This window comes from Heteronotia binoei, chromosome 14 (genome assembly GCF_032191835.1).
Source record: "Heteronotia binoei isolate CCM8104 ecotype False Entrance Well chromosome 14, APGP_CSIRO_Hbin_v1, whole genome shotgun sequence".
NCBI classification, from domain to species: Eukaryota; Metazoa; Chordata; class Lepidosauria; order Squamata; family Gekkonidae; genus Heteronotia; species Heteronotia binoei.
Genome location: NC_083236.1, coordinates 8,398,411 through 8,416,177, shown reverse-complemented (window position 1 = coordinate 8,416,177; position 17,767 = coordinate 8,398,411). Strand labels below are relative to the sequence as shown.

The 17,767-nt window shown below is 43.8% G+C and overlaps 1 protein-coding gene across 1 annotated transcript in view; it reads left to right on the top strand.

Moving 5' to 3' along the window:
- Positions 1–14,927, top strand: part of SEMA5A (semaphorin 5A) — a 179,568-nt gene extending 164,641 nt beyond the window's left edge. Inside the window, exons 21-22 of the mRNA XM_060253773.1 lie at positions 2,073–2,284; positions 14,764–14,927. Coding sequence (XP_060109756.1) covers positions 2,073–2,284; positions 14,764–14,883 — 332 coding nt within the window. The 3' untranslated portion in view covers positions 14,884–14,927. The remainder of the gene's footprint in view (positions 1–2,072; positions 2,285–14,763) is intronic.
- The last annotated feature ends 2,840 nt before the right edge of the window (positions 14,928–17,767 follow it).

Below are 17,767 nucleotides of genomic sequence, written 5' to 3'. Positions count from 1 at the left end.
CTTCTGCCGGTCCTCGATCTCGCAGGCCAGCTGAATCCAATCGACTAGTGACTGGGGGTTCGCCACCTTGAGGGCCTCCCCAAAGATGCTGGAGTTAACGCCTCTCTTAAATTGTTCAATTCTTGCCCCGTCATTCCATTGGTGCACTTTCGTGTTCAAGAGGCGGAATTTGGCAGTGTACTCTTGCACTGAATTTGGCCCTTGTCAGAGTTCCTGCAGGGCAGAGATGGTGTTGCAGGGGGTCTTCGAATTGGGTGCGCAATGCCCGGAGCAACTCCCTAGCTGAGGTTAGGGCAGGTGAGCAGGCTTCATACAGAGTCACTAACCAGTCAGCTGCTGCTCCTTCTAGGCATCCCCCAATATAGATCACCTTCAACTTCTCCATCGTGAAGTTGCGCACCCACACAGATGCCCCCTCACCAACATGAGAAAGTAACCCAACTAGGCTGGGTCCCCGTCAAATCTCACCTCGTGGACTTTTGGACCACCCGGTACAGGGGCTGGCTTGGCGGGGACTTCCGGGGGCCCCCGTGTTTGAGGAGGAAAGGTTGTTTGCCTCCTACTGGGGCTCCCAGCACCCTCCCTCCTGGGACTACAAGTGGTGCTGCCGGCAGATTCCGGGCAGGAGGCGACCCAGCAACCTGATCAGCCTGATCACCCACGTCATCTCCTGCACGAGGAAGTCACTCATCGCCATCATCTCCTCTCTCAGTTGTCAGCTTTGTAGCATTATTGCTTCCATCCACCTGGGCCCTCACTTGTCCCATTCTGACGGGTGCACTCAGCATCCTCGGCCTCATCGTTGGAGCCCCATGTGCAAAAAGCTCCATGGAGCCCAATGATCAAAAGTGGGGAGGGGCCCCTTGGGTGTCTCTGATAATACTCTCTCAGAAACCTCTGGACCCCCACTCCCTTCTTCTTAAAGTCACGGAAGGGAGTACTAGCATTGGCCCCTTCGGTTTCAGCTGTTCTTCCACCGGTTTAGGTGGGTCCTCCTTAGCTTTGTCCTTCTCTTCTCCCAACATTTTCGGGGATGAATAGGTAGCTAAAGTAATTGTGAGTCTTAGCAATTTGTCAGGACCTCGAGTCAAGGAACCACACAGTCTGGTAATACAGCAGTTTATTCCATAGGCATCTTAAGGCAGGACACCATCTTTGCTAAGACTGACGTCTTAGCTCAGTGACTCTCTTTTAACCCCTTGCCCCAACTGTTAATTTTCAAGCAAGCACAGGGATGCAAAGCGCGGGGATAATTTGGCGGGTCCCCCTCCCACCGAAAGTCTTGGAAGTCCAGGTGCATAATCTTCGCTTCTTCAGCATCTGACCTTGCCGGCCTGGCAGAGGTGGCTTGAGTAATGAGTTCCACAGATAGGCAGTATGCGAAGACAGGTAAGAGGAGAAAAGCCAAGCAAGTGCATGAGCATAGCACTGTTAACACACAGAGTTCATGGCAAGAGGAAAATAAATGAGTTCCACAGATAAGCAGTATGCGAAGACAGGTAAGAGGAGAAAAGCCAAGCAAGTGCATGAGCATAGCACTATTAACACACAGAGTTCATGGCAAGAGGAAAACAAATGCTGTGCATATATGACACTTGACATTAAGCTGAGGACAATAGCAAGAATCTGAAACCTAGCCTGCAGATCTTTGGAAGCCTTCTAGATCCACCACTTTGTCTTCCAAGATTGCCACAAATGTCATATTCTAGGATATGGTTTACAGCAGCCAGGGCTAGAAACTTACTCTCAAACCTCAAAGCTGAGATTCTCAGAAAGTTAAAATCTGTAGACTATTGTATTTTCACATTCCCCTTCTCCCTGCGCTGGCATGACATTTTTTTTCCTTTGGATTGTTTTCCCATTGTTTTCTAATTCTGTAAACCTGGTCTCATTGAATATCTTGTGCTATCTGATCCAATTGTTTTCTTTTTTTGTTAACTGCCTTGAGTTCAGCGAGAAAGGTGGCCTATAAAAAGAAAGCAAATACATAAACTGTGAGTCCAGGACATTTATAAAGATGAAAATGGATCCAACATAATAAAAAACACTTCCTTGTCTTCTCTCCCTCACAGAGTTTAACATGTTCCACATGACTGCTGTGGGGCTGAGCAGCTCCATTCTTGGGTGCCTTCTGACTCTTCTCGTTTACACTTATTGCCAACGGTATCAGCAGCAGTCTCACGATGCAACAGTCATCCATCCAGTGTCTCCTGCTGCTCTTAGTACCAACATCACTAACCATATCAACAAACTGGACAAATATGATTCCATGGAAGCCATTAAGGTAAGGAAAAAAAGAATGGTTGTGCGTTGTAGAGGGAGGGTTTCCTTTCGTCATTATTGAGGGCTATTTATTAATTTGAAATTTTCACACACACCCTTTTTTCTTCTCCATTCGATGAGTCTCAAAGGGTCTACTTTTGTATGCATGCTTCTGAGGACCAGAATATATGAGGGGTTTTTTTAATTGGATCTGAGCCAATAATAAAAGAATGGTTCCTGTAGCTGCTATGGGACTGCAGGAAAAGCAAGTCATACTCACTTTCCTTGCAGCTACATACACTTCAGGTGCAAAAAACATCTTAAAACTCTGCTGAAGTCCAATTCAGCTCGGAGCTGACTTGTTAAAATGAAAGTCTTGTGGAGTTTGGCCCTGAGTTGTCCTAGCTGAAACTCTTACTCCAGGTCTTCCCTTCCAAACCATGGCAAACAAATAAATACAACCTTCAGAGGTTGCTGCATGATAACTTCGTCTATCACAGCTGTAGCTTCATAGAGTTTCCTAGGGCACTCACTTCATCATTCCGGTGCAAGGAGATTCCATGGCAGCCACAACTGCTTCTCAGAATTGGTATCACTGATGTGGATGGTGTGGTGGCCAGGTCTACAAGTTACAGCTGTGGCATGGAAAGCTACACCCCACCTACATTATGCACTATGCTCTTAATTTCATTACAGCTTAAAATTGTGGCTCTTTGTGGAGTCTTCTGTTTTGCCACCTAAGCTCAAGATCAACAACAGGAATGTGGAGATGTGACATTGCTGTGGGGAGGAGCTGAAGCATGAATTCCTGCCATGCAGTATGGAACTCCTGCCATGTTTTAGCCCAGCAGTTGCTGCAGTGCACATGATTTGCACCATGCAGAGACTGCTGACAGGCCTGTGTGATGATTCTCGCTGTTCAAATCACTAGTCTTATCTCACCTCCCCACTTGTCTTTCTCCTTAGAGTAGTTGTCAAAACTATTAAAAAGGGCACGATTTGTGGTGACTCACTCACCATTTTATTGTCTGGTTTTCCTTTCTCCCATTGAACTTTGGTTGTTTTGTGTCCATTGTGACATGAAGCATCTATTGTAATTTATCTCTCCCAAGAAAAAACCCTGGTTGCTCATGCATGTGTATTATGTTTTTCCAGCTTATGGCAATCCTGTGAATTAATGTCCTCTGAAGAGCCCAATCATTGGCCGTCATCACACACACTAAATAATGCACTTTCAATGCACTTTCCAACTAGATTTTACTGTGTGAACTGGCAAAATCCAGTTGGAAAGTGCATTGAAAGTGGATTGAAAGTGCATTATTTAGTGCATGTGATCACAGCCATTGACAGCCTTACGAAGGTTTTGCAAACTGAGGGCCATGGCTTCCTCAGTTGAATCCTTCTCATATTGTGGCTTGTTCTTTGCCTATTGCCTTCAACAAATCCTAGCAGTATAGTTGTTTCTAGTGAGTCTTGTCTTCTCATAATGCGACCAAAGTACCATAACTTCAGTTCAGTCATTTTAGCTTCTAGGGAGAGTTCAGGCTTAATTTTATCTATAATCCACTGATTTGTCTTTGTGGTGGTGCATGGTATCCAGAATCATAGAGTTGGAAGGGACCTCCAGGGTCATCTAGTCCAACCTCCTGCACAATGCAGGAAATTCACAAATAACTCCTCAACACACATACATCCTCAGTGACCCCTGTTCCATGCCCAGAAGATGGTAGAAACCTCCAGAAACCCTTGCCAAAATAGCCTGGAGAAAAATTGCTGACTGACCCCAAAGTGGCAGTCAGCATTTCCCTAAGTGTGTAAAAAAAGAACACAATAACTAAGCACTGGTGCAAGATGCAACCCTTCCTGCCCTCCTTCTCATGATCTGCCTAATTCACAGAATCAGCAATGCTGTCAGATGGTCATCTAGTCTCTTTTTAAAAAGCCCACTATCTCCCAAGGAAGCCTATTCCACTGAGAAACCACTCTGTCAGGAAGTTCTTCCTAATGTTTAGCCAGAAACTCTTTTGATTTAATTTCAACCTATTGGTTCTGGTCCGACCGTCTGGGAAAATAGAAAACAATTCTACACCATCCTCTATATGACAACCCTTCAAGGATTTGAAGATGGCGATCATATCACCTCTCAGTCGTTCCCTCTCCAGGCTAAACATACCCAGCTTCTTCATCCTTTCCAGTTTTAATTTTTTATTAAGTTTAGTTATAAAAAGGGAGAATAATGCGGGGTTACAGAAGTAAAAATAAAGGGAGGGGTACAAGATAGAAAAACAAAAAAAGAACAAAAGAAAGCAGCAAATATATCTGTTACATTTCTACCTCAAAACATAATACCAAATTCCTTCTACCTGCAAGTCTTCAGGTTTTTACTCAGTATAGCCATTAAATTTTACAGTCTTATTATTTCATCATATACTTTTAACTATTCTAGCGCTTACAATATAAATCTAAACTATTCATCTTCAGTACATACAAGTGAGAAAAGCAGAAAAGTCAATCATGAAACAGAGCTAACTGGTAAAATTTAGTAATATTAAAAATAAGAGCTAACTAGTTAATTTAACAGTATTAACCATTAACATAAGCATAAAAGATAAATATAGTTTCTTTATCCTTAATATTAACTTATTTGTTTCTAGCAGAAGAGAGAAAAGAAGAACAAAAAACACAATACTTTGTCTATTTCCATACAAACACTTTCTCCAGTCAGAAATATCAGGAGCAAAGCTTTAAGATTACAAAATATTTGTGTTGTCTGCCTTGTTACAAATAAACCCAAGTTAATTGTTCGTCTACTTTTGATGTTTAAAATTCTTTAAAAACTTTTGGAGACTGTAACTCCTATTTTCATATTACTCTGAGAAGCACAGGTTTAATATGCAGTAACTGCCTCATCTCCCACACTTTATTTTTACCTAGAGGAAAAATCATACAATCTCCATAGCCCACTCGCTATTACATTGCTCTATTTAGCTTCCATAAATGAAAATAACAAACGGAAGAGAAACATCCTGGTTCCGAAAGCCTCGCTTGCCATTTCAAAATCGCATGACAGTTCCCTTTTGTTGATTCAATGTTAACCGATTACATGCAGAAATAAGAGTTTATAATCCCTTCTTCTTGAAGGCTTTCCATGTTTTGATCTTATTACTGAAATCTGCCTCTTCTCCCCTTGGCACATTCATCTGTTTTGCTGAAAATAATAAGGCCCCCATGCCGTCCCTTCCTCCTATGAGAACTTTGATCAGTCTTGATTTCTGCCTCTTCTTTGTAACTATGCACGTTGTCGCTATTTTGATTTCCTTCAGCACCTTTCTCAACTAATCTTTATCCATTTTTCTCGACTCAGCAGACATCACTGGGGTCTCTTTACCACTCTGCTCATATAAACTTTTAGTTTTACTGTATTTCAGAATAAAGGTTTCTGTCTGCTTTTGTATCAACTCAGTTAACATACCGATTTCCTGCTTTAAGGAGATTATGGTAGTCATAACATCTTTTTTATCTAATGCTTTAATTTGCAATGCCATTTTCTCCACAGAATAACTCAGTCTGATAATCAAAGTTAAAAAGTAGCCCACAGTCCCCGTTAGTCTGTCTTTCTAAATCTCCTCCAGCCATGTGCTTTTCTCCTGCATTTTAATTGTAGTCGTTTCAGTCCCAGTCAAGCATCACATACATTTCTCTTAAGGTATATCCCATTTTTATTCAGACTGGATTGTAACCAAGTAGTGATCTCATTATAACTTGTTTAATTGTAAACCAAACCAGTTCGAATATCTGTGCTCAGTCCAATTTAAATTAATGAAAATTCTCAAGTTTGTTCTTTGTCTTTTTGAAGCCTCCCTTATGGAGAAGGGGGGGATTATCCTCCTCTTCCCCTTTCTTTTTGAACAGTCCCAATTTTTGTTATGTTAAAAGATCCATTAGCTGGTAGTATTGGAAAGCAGACTTAATTGCATGGTAGCATTTCAGTGATTAAGGTAGAAGAACGATGCATCAAAAGCTTGTTAAAAGAAAAAAGCAGTAGGGCATTTACCTCTTGTCGCCATAATGGCGACTGTGACAGCAGAGCACTGGAGCAGACAGGAAAAACAGGGAACAACCGCCATTGTTTCCCTGGCTCCTGTAGAGCTCCTTGCTGTCAGTAGACCCCTCCAGGGCCCCCCTCGAAATGCCACGGGTGCACCCCTCCTACTGCCCAATTTGGGGGGATCATTGGAGCCGAGCTCCGCAGACCACCACCAAGCTCGAGGCGCTGAAACCCGGAAGTTCTTCATCCTTTCCTGATAGGACATGATCTCATAGGCCATTGTTCTTGCTGTCCCTGCTCTCCCCGCTACTCTTCCCGACCCCACTCTAGCTGCCCTGCTCTTCCCGCTGCCATTGCTCTCGCCGTCCCCACTGCTCTTCCAGACCCTGCTTTCACCACCTGCTCTCCCTACCGCCGCCACTGCTGTCAACACGCTTGCTCTCCCTGCTGCCCCCACTGCTCTTCCTGATCTCACTCTTGGCGCCCCACTCTCCCCGCCACTGCTGTTGCTCTTACCGTCCACACTCTTGCTGCCTCACTCTCCCTGCTGCCCCCGCTGCACTTCCTGACTCCGCTCTCCCCGCCACCACCATTACTCTCGCCATCCCGCTCTCACTGCCCTGCTCTCCAGCTGTTCTTGCCGCCCTCATAGCTGCTCATCTTTTAATTTTTTTTAAAAGTGTGTGACGTCATTTTGGGCCCCAGGTCCCCTCCACCTAAAATTTTATTTCCTGGCTGCGGGCCTGTAAATTGTGGTGTCCATCTGCGAGTTCTTTTAGTACTCTTGGATGCAGTTCATCTAGCCCTGAGGACTTGGTTTCGTTTAAAGAAACTAGGTGTTTATGTACTACCCTTATGCTGATCCTAGGTTGGAATTCCATATTACATGTTCTGTTTTTGCATTGTTGAGCAAGGTTTCCCTCAGAAGACAAAACTGAGGAAAAGTAGGAATTGAGCAGTTCTGCCCTCTCTTCATCACCTGTTACAATTTCACTTTCTTGCCCTTGCAACAGGCCTACCATGTCCTTGGTCTTTTTTTACTCTGAACATAAGAAAAGAACCCTTTTTTGTTGTTTTTAGCATCTTTGGCTAGGGCTAAGCTCATACAGAGCTTTAGCTTTGCTAAGTCCCACCCCTCCTGAACCCCCTTCTCTTTAACTGTGACCATAGGATTTTACCCAGCATAGTTCTAAGTTTGTCTTTCTGAAGTCCAACCTATATGTCTGGCTACGTACAACACTATTTCCACCTTATCAACCAATTCTTCCTTGTTGATGAGATTCACATCCAAGATAGCAGATCCCCTTGTTTCCTTCTCCACTTTCTGGAAAAGAAAGTTGTCAGCAAGACAAGTCAGGAATTTATTTGATCTTTCATTTTTAGCAGAATTGGACTTCCAACAGATGTCCAGGTAATTGAAACCTCCCATGATCACTGTGTCCCTTCTCTTGGAGAACTTTGCAGTCTGTTGTAGGAGTATCTCATCCAAGTCCTCTGCCGGGCTTGGTGGTCTATAGCTGACCCCCACCATAATATCACTGTAATTTCTTACTCCTGTAATTTTTATCCAGAAACGCTCAACTGATCTGCCATGCTCAGATTCACGTATTTCCTCTCAAGTATATACCTCCTTCACATATAATGCTACGCCTCCACCCTTTATTTGTCTATCCCTTTTATATAAGTTGTACCCCTGGATCCTCATATTCCAATTGTGAGTGTCACCCCACCATGTTTCAGTAAGACCTATTATGTATTAGGATTTCCTGTATTAGGACTTCCAGTTCCACCTGTTTGTTTCCCATACTCTGAATATTAGTGTAGAGACATCAGAATCAATGTTTTATGCATCCTGAGGGTTTTGTTTCTGTACATACCTGCAAGGTAATGTTACCTAGTGTATGCACCACTCTCTGCAAAGCTTTAGTGTTCTTATCTCCAGTTATTGACATCCTAGCAAGGCTGTTACCAAACACCCTTTTTCCTACCATCGTAAGGCTCAAACCATCTCCTGATAGAAGACCACCATCTTGAAAGCGTAAGCCATGATCCAGAAATCTAAATCTTTCCTGATAACACCATCGACAGAGCCAGTCATTTATTTCAAGTATTCTACTTTCTCATCCTAAGCCACGGCCTTCGACAGAGAGAACTGACGAAAACACTACCTGTGCTCCCAGCTCCTTCACGTTCTGACTCAGAGCCACATCGTCTCTTAATATGTTCAGGGCTGTGACAGGCAGTATCATTTGTTCCCATATGGATCAGCAAGAAAGGGCTTGATAAGTCTTCCTATCCTTTCTGTCACATCCTGGATGTGTGCACCCAGTAGATAGCAGACATCTCGGAATGATAAGTCCGGTCAGCACACTTTGGGCTCCACCCCTCTGAGCAAGGAGTCTCCAATTACCACCACCCTCCTCTTCCTGTATTGGGGAGCATAAGCATAACCACAGGATCCTGAGAAACTTTCTTCAAGCTTCATGGAGGCTGAGGAAGTAGCCCTTGTTCCAATGGTTCCGAGTCAGTATCTGTGGGAAGATCCTGGAACCGATTGCTAAGCAGCAGAGGATCAGAACATCTTCTGATTTTCCAGCTCCTTTGGGTTACATTTTTCCACGAACCCTCTTCCTGTGTTGGGTTCTCTTCCAGTTGCTGGGACAGCACTTCCTCTTCCTCCTGTTGTCCTTTCAAGAGCACTTTATGGGTTCTATCAAGAAAATCCTCACCTTCCTTTATACACTGTAGTATGGACAATCATGCCTCCAGTCCTCGTATCGTCTCCTTTAGCAGGGCTACTAACTTACATGCTGCAAGTGTAATTGCTGCTACTCTCAGGTAGAAATATAAACATCCCACAGACATTACACGTCACTGCCTCGGCTCCATCACCAACCATGCTATGTGTCATCTAAATTTCTCAGGTTGTTAACATTCCTTCCACTGATTTTCACTCTAACTTCATCTAAATCTCATCCACCTTTCCTTATGATATGTTCTGCACATAGATTAAACAGACCGGGAAATAAAATACATCCTTCTCTGACACCTTTGCCAACTGGGAACCATTCTGTTTTTCCATATTCTGTCTTAAGTATGGAATCTATAGTATGGCATATGGATTGCACATCAAAACAATCAACTGTTGTGTCAAACCCATTTCTTTTAAAACCAACTGTAGTTTTTCATGATCCATACTGGCAAAAGCTTTGCTGTATTTTATAAAACACCAGCTTCAGAAATTCTTTTGTATGTTCCAGTAACTAGCAAAAATTTGCAAGACCACTAGTTTATCTTCCTTTCCTGAATCCACCTTGAACATCTGGCATTTCTTGTTCCATATATGGTAGTAAAATTTGTTGTAAGATTTTGAGCATCACTTTGTTTGCATAAGAAGTTAATGTGATGGTCCAATAGATGGTCTCAGTCTTTGGTGCCTTTTTCTGGGCTTTTTAAAAAAATGGAATGTAGACTGAATGTTATTTTGTTTTCCATATTTGCTGGCATATTTTTGTTAAGATTTTGATGAACTCCTTTTTTTGACTTGGAAGAGCTCTATTGATATCTAATCATAAAAGCATAAAAACATAAGAGAAGCCATGTTGGATCACGCCACTTGTCCATCCAGTCCAACACTCTGTCACAAAAAACCTCCAGTTGCCATCAGGAGGTCCACTAGTGGAGCCAGAACACTAGAAGCCCTCCCAGTATTTCCACCCCGCCCCCAAACACCACGAATACAGAGCATCACTACCCCAGACAGAGAGTTCCATCTATACCTTGTGGCTTATAACCACTGATGGACCTCTGTTCCATATGTTTATCCAATCCGCTCTTGAAGCCATCTATGCTCATAGCTGCCACCACTTCCTATAGCAGTGAATTCCATGTGTTAATTACTCTTTGGGTGATGAAGTACTTTCTTTCATTCTAATCTGACTGCAGCAATTTCATTGAGTGCCCATGAGTTCTTGTATTGTGAGAAAGGGAGAAAAGTACTTCTTTCTCTACCTTCTCTATTTCACGCATAATCTTGTAAACCTCTATCATGTTACCCCTCAGTTGATGTTTCTGCAAGCTAAAGAGCCCCAAGCGTTTTAACCTTTCTTCATAGGGAAAGTGTTCCAACCCTTTAATCATTCTAGTTGCCCTTTTCTGCATTTTTTCCAATGCTATATCTTTTTTGAGGTGTGGTGACCAGAATTGTACACAGTACTCCAAATTTGGCTGCACCATCAATTTATACAGGGGCATTATGATACTGGCTGATTTGTTTTCAATTCCAATCCTAATAACCCCCAGCATAGCATTGGCCTTTTTTATTGCAGTCACACACTGTCTCAACATTTTCAGTGTTCATTTTCAATCTACTCCATGACTCCAATCTACCATGACTCCAAGATCTCTCTCTTGGTCAGTCTCCGTCAGTTCACACCCCATCAATGTGTATTTATAGTTAGAATTTTTGGCCCCAATGTGCATTACTTTGCACTTGGCCACCCTGAACCTCATTTGCCACATTGACGCCCACTCGTCCAGCATTGACAGGTCCCTTTGGAGTGCCTCACAATCCTCTGGTTTTTGCCACCCTGAACAATTTAGTGTCATCCGCAAAGCTGGCCCTTCGCTGCTTACTCCCAACTCTAAATCATTAATGAAAAAGTTAAAAAGCATTGGACCCAGCACTGAGCTCTGCGGTACCCCACTGCTTACCACCCTCTACTGTGAAAATTGCCCATTTATACTCACTCTCTGCTTCCTATTAATTAGCCAGTATTTGATCCACAATATCCTTTTACTCCATGGTTATTGAGCTTACTTAGGAGCCTTTGATGAGGAACTTTATCAAAAGCTTTCTGGAAGTCAAGGTAAACAACATCTATTGAGTCCCCCTTGTCCACATGTTTGTTCACTCCCTCAAAGAACTCTAACAGGTATTGAGTCTTCCTCAATAGCTTTTGTTCATCAATGTGCCTACTAATTCTCCCTTTAATAACTGTTTCCACCAACTTTCCAAGTATTGTCAGACTGACCGACCTGTACTTTTCTGAATCTCTTCTGGAACCCTTTTTAAAAATGGGGATGACATTATCTACCTTCCAGTCCTGAGGAATGGAGGCAAATTTTAAGGAAAGTTTCTGGCTCAACATTAGGAAGAACTTCCTAACCGTTAGAGCAATTCCTCAGTGGAACAGGCTTCCTCGAGAGGTGGTGGGCTCTCCTTCCTTGGAAGTTTTTAAACAGAGGCTAGATGGCCAACTGACAGCAATGAAGACCCTGTGAATTTAGGGGGAGGTATTTGTGAGTTTTCAGCATTGTGCAGGGGTTGGACTAGATGGCCCTGGAGGTCCCTTCTAACTCTATGATTCTATGATTTCCTTCTGAGTGCACATTCCCCTTATCCTCAGCAAGGTGCCCTGTTGCCTCTCGACCCTCAAGCTCGCTGACAGTGGTGGGGCTGCCATTTTAGAGTGGGACACATCTAACAAGTCCCTGAGAGTCATCTCCATGTGCCTGTCTCTGCTTCTCCAGGTCAGTCACCTCGGTCTCAAGGGTGCAAATTCATTCCTTGAGAACCAAGAGCTCCTTGCACTGAGCACACACCCAAGACTTCTGCCCAGTGGACACTCAGTGCAAAACACTGGATAGTCCCCAGCTCCCTGCTGGCATTCTGCCTTTAAAATTGCTGTTTAAATTTTTAATTGTTTTTAAAGAAATATAAGCAATCCCCTTTTTAATACCTTTTGTGTTTATGTGGAACTCTTTGTGGAAAGTCTACTTACCTTATTGGGGACACAAGGAGACTAGGGCCCTGGTTTCCTCACCTTGGCTTCCTAGCCCTTCCTGGGCTTCATTCAGAGCCCCTATGCAAAGAGCCGTTTAACTCTCGCCTCTAGCGAGGTGCAGCCTTACAAATGCAAAGAGGGTGGGGGCCAACAGAGACATTTCCAATCAGCAACAATTGTCACGTCGGCAGATTCAATAACGAGTCGTTGTTGAAACAAAATAACTAGTTTATTGATGCTGACAAAAGGAGATTGAGGAAGAATCGCACTGCTTCAGGACCAACCCTAAATCAGACTTTTCCCTGCAGCCGCTGTGGCCGGACCTGCCTGTCCCGCATTGGTCTTGTCAGCCACCAGCGAGCCTGCAGCAGACGTGGACTATTGCACCCTTCTTAAATCTTCGTTCGCGAAGCCAAGCCGAGAGAGAGGGGTGTTCTCGACTAGGCTAAGATTGAAAGACTAAGGATCATACAGTAGAATGCAATCATATAGGTGCACTACAAAGGGATTCTTCAGGAAGGGGGGACTATGCAGGGCACATTCACACATTGATGTTACCAATTCGTTCTCAGGCCTACTTTGGCCTTGAGCGTTGCTGGCTCCAGACTCCCCCTGAGCAAAGCCTGAGAAGGCACAGATAAAACTTTCACATATTCCCATTTCAAAGCAACACTACATAACAAAGGAAAGGAGGGGAGTAGGGAGAGTTTAAGCTAGCAGCAACTGAATACAGTTTGGCTTTACCCAGGATGCTCTTTGCCTGAGCCAAAGTTAGCTACAGATACATACTTGACCAGAGTTTTACACAGACTTGACAACAATTACCTGATGTAATCACCTACACTCAGCTGCAGCCCAGTCAAAACAGATAAACAGAAATTGCAGTTCCCCTCTCTCTAACCGCAGATTTTCTCCATCCACACAGCAACAGTCATCTAATTCTCCCGGGCAGTTAAGAAAAGGCACACTCACCCTCTGCGGCACCCTTTCCCGCTCTCTCTCTGAGCCCAACTGGCTACTCCTGGTGATTTATGTCTCTCAGTTGCTTTGAGCACAGCTTTTACTTCATCTTCTAAAACTGGAGGTTATTCATAGAAGGAATCTGTCATCTTTTAATCTCTTTTATGTGCACTGTGCACTGTTTACATCTTTACTTCATCTTGTCCTGTTCAATTAATGTATTTCTGTGTTGATCTTTTGGCCTGCCTGACCATGCTATAAATTTCCCTTTGGTTTCCTGAATCTTATAGGACAGATCTCTTGTTCTTTCTTTTTTGTTGTCCTCTTGTATTTATTTCCAGTGGTTATTCTCTTTGTCTCTACATGCCAATTGCTGGAACACTGCATTTAGACTTACCTCTACCTTAACTTTTAGACTTCCGATTCTATTTCTTTCACCTCTTATTTTGGGTTCTTGTCTATCTTTAGCAATTTTAAGAGTTTCATTGTCATCCATCAAGGCTTCTCATTTCTTTTGTCTTTGTGCATTCTTCCTTGATAGTATCTCTGGTTTCAACCCATAGTTCTTTTGGTCCACATTCACTTGAATTTAGTAATGCATAACGGGGGGGGGGTGGTGGTTCATGGTCCTTAAACTCTTCAGGCAAGGTACAATATATTAATATATTTGGGCACTATATATTTTTATATTAACAAATCATGGTCTTTACCACACTCAGCTCCTGGTCTTGCTTTAGCAGACAGAATTAGAGCTTCTCTATCTTCTGCTTTTATTATATAATCTATTTCATTTCTGTGTTGGCCAGTTGATGGTGTCCACATAAACAGTGGTCTATTTGATTGGCTGAAACGTGCACACAGCGGCAAGCTGGTGTCTTCACGGAATTCTATGAGCCGTTCTCTTGCTTCATTTCATATATTTAATAGTCCTAGGGAAAGGTATTATGTATTGCTTTTGGTTTGGGATTTTGATTTGGACCATTAGAAATTGTGAGACCATGTGAGACTCCTTTTTAATTAGTCTGGTCTGAGCTGAATCGAGCCCCAGAGAGAGCCCCCACCCCGCTCCACTGCTGCTTTGTCTCTTATAATATAGCCATAGGGTTGCCAATCCCCAGGTGGGGGCAGGGGATCCCCCGGTTTGGAGGCCCTCCCCCCGCTTCAGGGTCGTCAGAAAGCAGGGGGAGGGGAGGAAAATGTCTGCTGGGAACTCTGTTATTCCCTATGGAGATTTATTCCCATAGAAAATCATGGAGAATTGATCTGCGGGTATCTGGGGCTCTAGGGGGGCTGTTTTTTGGGGCACCAAATTTTCAGTATAGCATCTAGTGCCTCTCCCCAAAATACCCCCCAAGTTTCAAAAAGATTGGACCAGGGGGTCCAATTCTATGAGCCCCAAAAGAAGGTGCCCCTATCCTTCATTATTTCCTATGGAAGGAAGGCATTGAAAAAGTGTGCCGTCCCTTTAAATGTGAGGGCCAGAACTCCCTTTGGAGTTCAATTATGCTTGTCACAGCCTTGATCTTGGCTCCACCCCTAATGTCTCCTGGCTCCACCCCCAAAGTCCCCAGATATTTCTTGAATTGGACTTGGCAACCCTATATAGCCAGTGGAATAAATGTACATGTTTGTTGTCATTCACCTTATTTGGGATGTCATTATTTTAAGGGGAATTATGCGCTTACTCTATACCTTTTCCCCCCTCAGGCATTTAACAAGAATAATCTCATCCTGGAAGAGCAGAATAAGTACTTCAATCCACACCACACTTTGAAGGCATATTCCAATGCCTACTTCACAGACCTGAATCACTATGATGAGTATTAAGTAGGTCTCTGTCTCCCGATGGCCTGAAGAGCAGATCCTGAGGTATTAGCGTCATGCAGATGCCAGTTTTCAAAAATGACGCTCAGGACATGTCTGGGCAAGAGCTGCTTATTGCAGTATAATATCATATCAAGACAAGGAGAGGCTCCGTGAAGGTCGTTTTTATTTTAGGTTTTTGGTCAGCTTGCCATCATTCCATTAATATTTTCATCTTCTCAAGAGGTGGTTTCACCTTCTCACAGGACATTGCTTCTCAGTTGCCTAACAGATTTTTTTCCCCCTGCAAATGGATTGCCTCTATGAAACGCCACAACAGAACAAAACAGAAACAGATGGCCTGAGAAATAATCAAATAGAATTGTTCTGACTGTTGGTAGCAAGTCCAAAACCTCCACTGCCTATGCCTGAGTTGGTGTGACCACCTGTGCCAGGTTTTTAGAGATGTGGAACGATTGGGGCGGGGGGGGGGGGTGTGTCACTTGAAAAAACTGAAAGTTATTATGGTGGGGCTGCAAGCTTGAACTGGTGCAAGGAATGTTTGCAGAGCAAACCGTGGAAGCACTCAAGACCAGCATGTTTTAATCTAAGACTGTTTTAATTGGCTGAAGAGGGAAGCAAAGGAATTATTTCTGCGTTATATTGCTGCACATGGATTGCTAGCATGGCTGTTTGCTTAGCCTGCATAACTATACTGAATCTACTTGGATTGTCCATCACAACATTCACTATACTACACTTGATCTTAGCCAAAGGGCTGAGAACACATCAGAACGCACAACTGGAAGGCTTTCTTGCAGGTCCATCTATTTCCTTTGCTGTGACAAGCTTAGGAGATGGGAAAGCACAAACCTATTTTTAGGTGGTTGGATTCCCCCCGCAAAAAAATCAAGGAAAACACTGGCATAAACTGTATCAGAACTTCATTGTAATAATTCTGAAGAACTAACTGAGCTTGGCCACTATGCTTGGATTGTCAAAACTGGAAGTGCTTTGCTGAGCATAAATTTGACTTTCTGTTGCTTGAACTGAAAGGGGGGATGGGAATAATCAGGCTCCCAGTTTTGTACTGAATTGGTTCCTTGTGGTCTTTGCTAATTTTGAACAATGACTTCTTTGTCTTTTTTAAAAAAAAAAGAAAATCCAGCTTTGCTGAATGAATATCAATTATGTGAAATAATTTGTCAGCTAACTTTGGAAAACATACATTTCAAATGTTGTGTACTACTTAAAAAACACTGAAGAATGTGTTGGGTATTTTTTTGTAATCAAAAATATTATAGAGCATGCAATTTATATTTTGCAGGGCATATACATGTTTCCTCTTGGGCTCAGTATGCACAACTTCCAGTTTGGTGTAGTGGTTAAGTGCGTGAACTCTTATCTGGGAGAACTGGGTTTGATTCCCCACTCCTCTACATGCAACTGCTGGAATGACCTTGGGTCAGTCATAACTCTCTCAGAACTTTCTCAGTCCCATTTACCTCACAGGGTGTCTGTTGTGGGGAGGGGAAAGGAAAGGAGATTGTAAGCTGCTTTGAGACTCCTTTGGGTAGTGAAGGGCAGAGTATAAATCCAATATCCTCCTCTTCTTTTTCATCTCCCTTGCTGTGAGCACATGAATTTCCAGTTTATTACCAAACTACATGATCTGTTTGGCCACACAGCTGCATTTGGCCATACTTGGTAGCAGAGTTGCCAGCCTCTAGGTGGTAGCTGGAGATCTCCTAGGATTACAGCTGACCTCCATGTGACAGAAATCAGCTCACCTGGAGAGAACGGCTGCTTTGGAAGGTTGGCTCTCTGGCATTATACCATATTGAAGTCCTCCCGTCCCTCAACCCCACATTGCTCAGGTCTCACCCCCCAAATCTCCAGGTATTTCCTGATGGGGAGCTGGCAGCCGTACTGGCAGTGGCAACTGTGGGGAAGGCACTTACTTGCCAAGTGCTGCAAGAAGAAGAAGAAAAAGAAGATATTGGATTTATATCCTGCCCTCCACTCCGAAGAGTCTCAGAGCGGCTCACAATCTCCTTTACCTACCCCCCCCACAACAGACACCCTGTGAGGTAGATGAAGATATTGGATTTATATCCCGCCCTCCACTCCGAAGAGTCTCAGAGCGGCTCACAATCTCCTCTCCCTTCCTCCCCCACAACAGACACCCTGTGAGGTGGGTGGGGCTAAGAGAGCTCTTACAGCAGCTGCCCTTTCAAGGACAACCTCTGCCAGGGCTATGGCTAACCCAAGGCCATTTCAAGCTAACCCAAGGCCCATTTCAGCTTCAAACCATGATTCTTGGCGAGGACTCCCAATCCAAATTGCTCCCTACAGCCCTTGGGCAAGTAAGGTCTCCACAGCTCCTGGGATGGGGGAACCCTGACCTGGCTTGTGGCCTCTGAACTCTTTCCTACCTGCTGCCCCATCTTTGCTTCCACAGCTGAGATCGGTAGAAAGCAAAGTGAAGCATGTCTCCTCATTCTTGACCTCTTCCCCCATCCAAACATGCAAGTACAGATTCACACATTACAAAATCCACAAGGATGTATTTTGGGAATTTCCTGAAACAATTATGCATTTTGGGAGCATCCCAGAAGCTCATCAGTTCATGATGAGGATGAAGAGGGAGCCTGGAAGCCCTGCTCTTGGGATGCTGCACTCCCAGCCTGAAGCAGGCCAATGTGCACCCGGGAAGCATGCAATTCCCAAAATACAGCCTTGTGGATTTTGTAATGTGTGAATCTGTACTTGCATGTTTGGATGGGGGAAGAGGAACAGGAACGCAGCTCCTGAACCTTTCTGAATGCCCCCCTCCTCCTCCCCACCTACCAACCTGGAGTAGGTGCAGCTGCATAACAATCCCTCGATTAGGAGAGTGGAAGCCAAC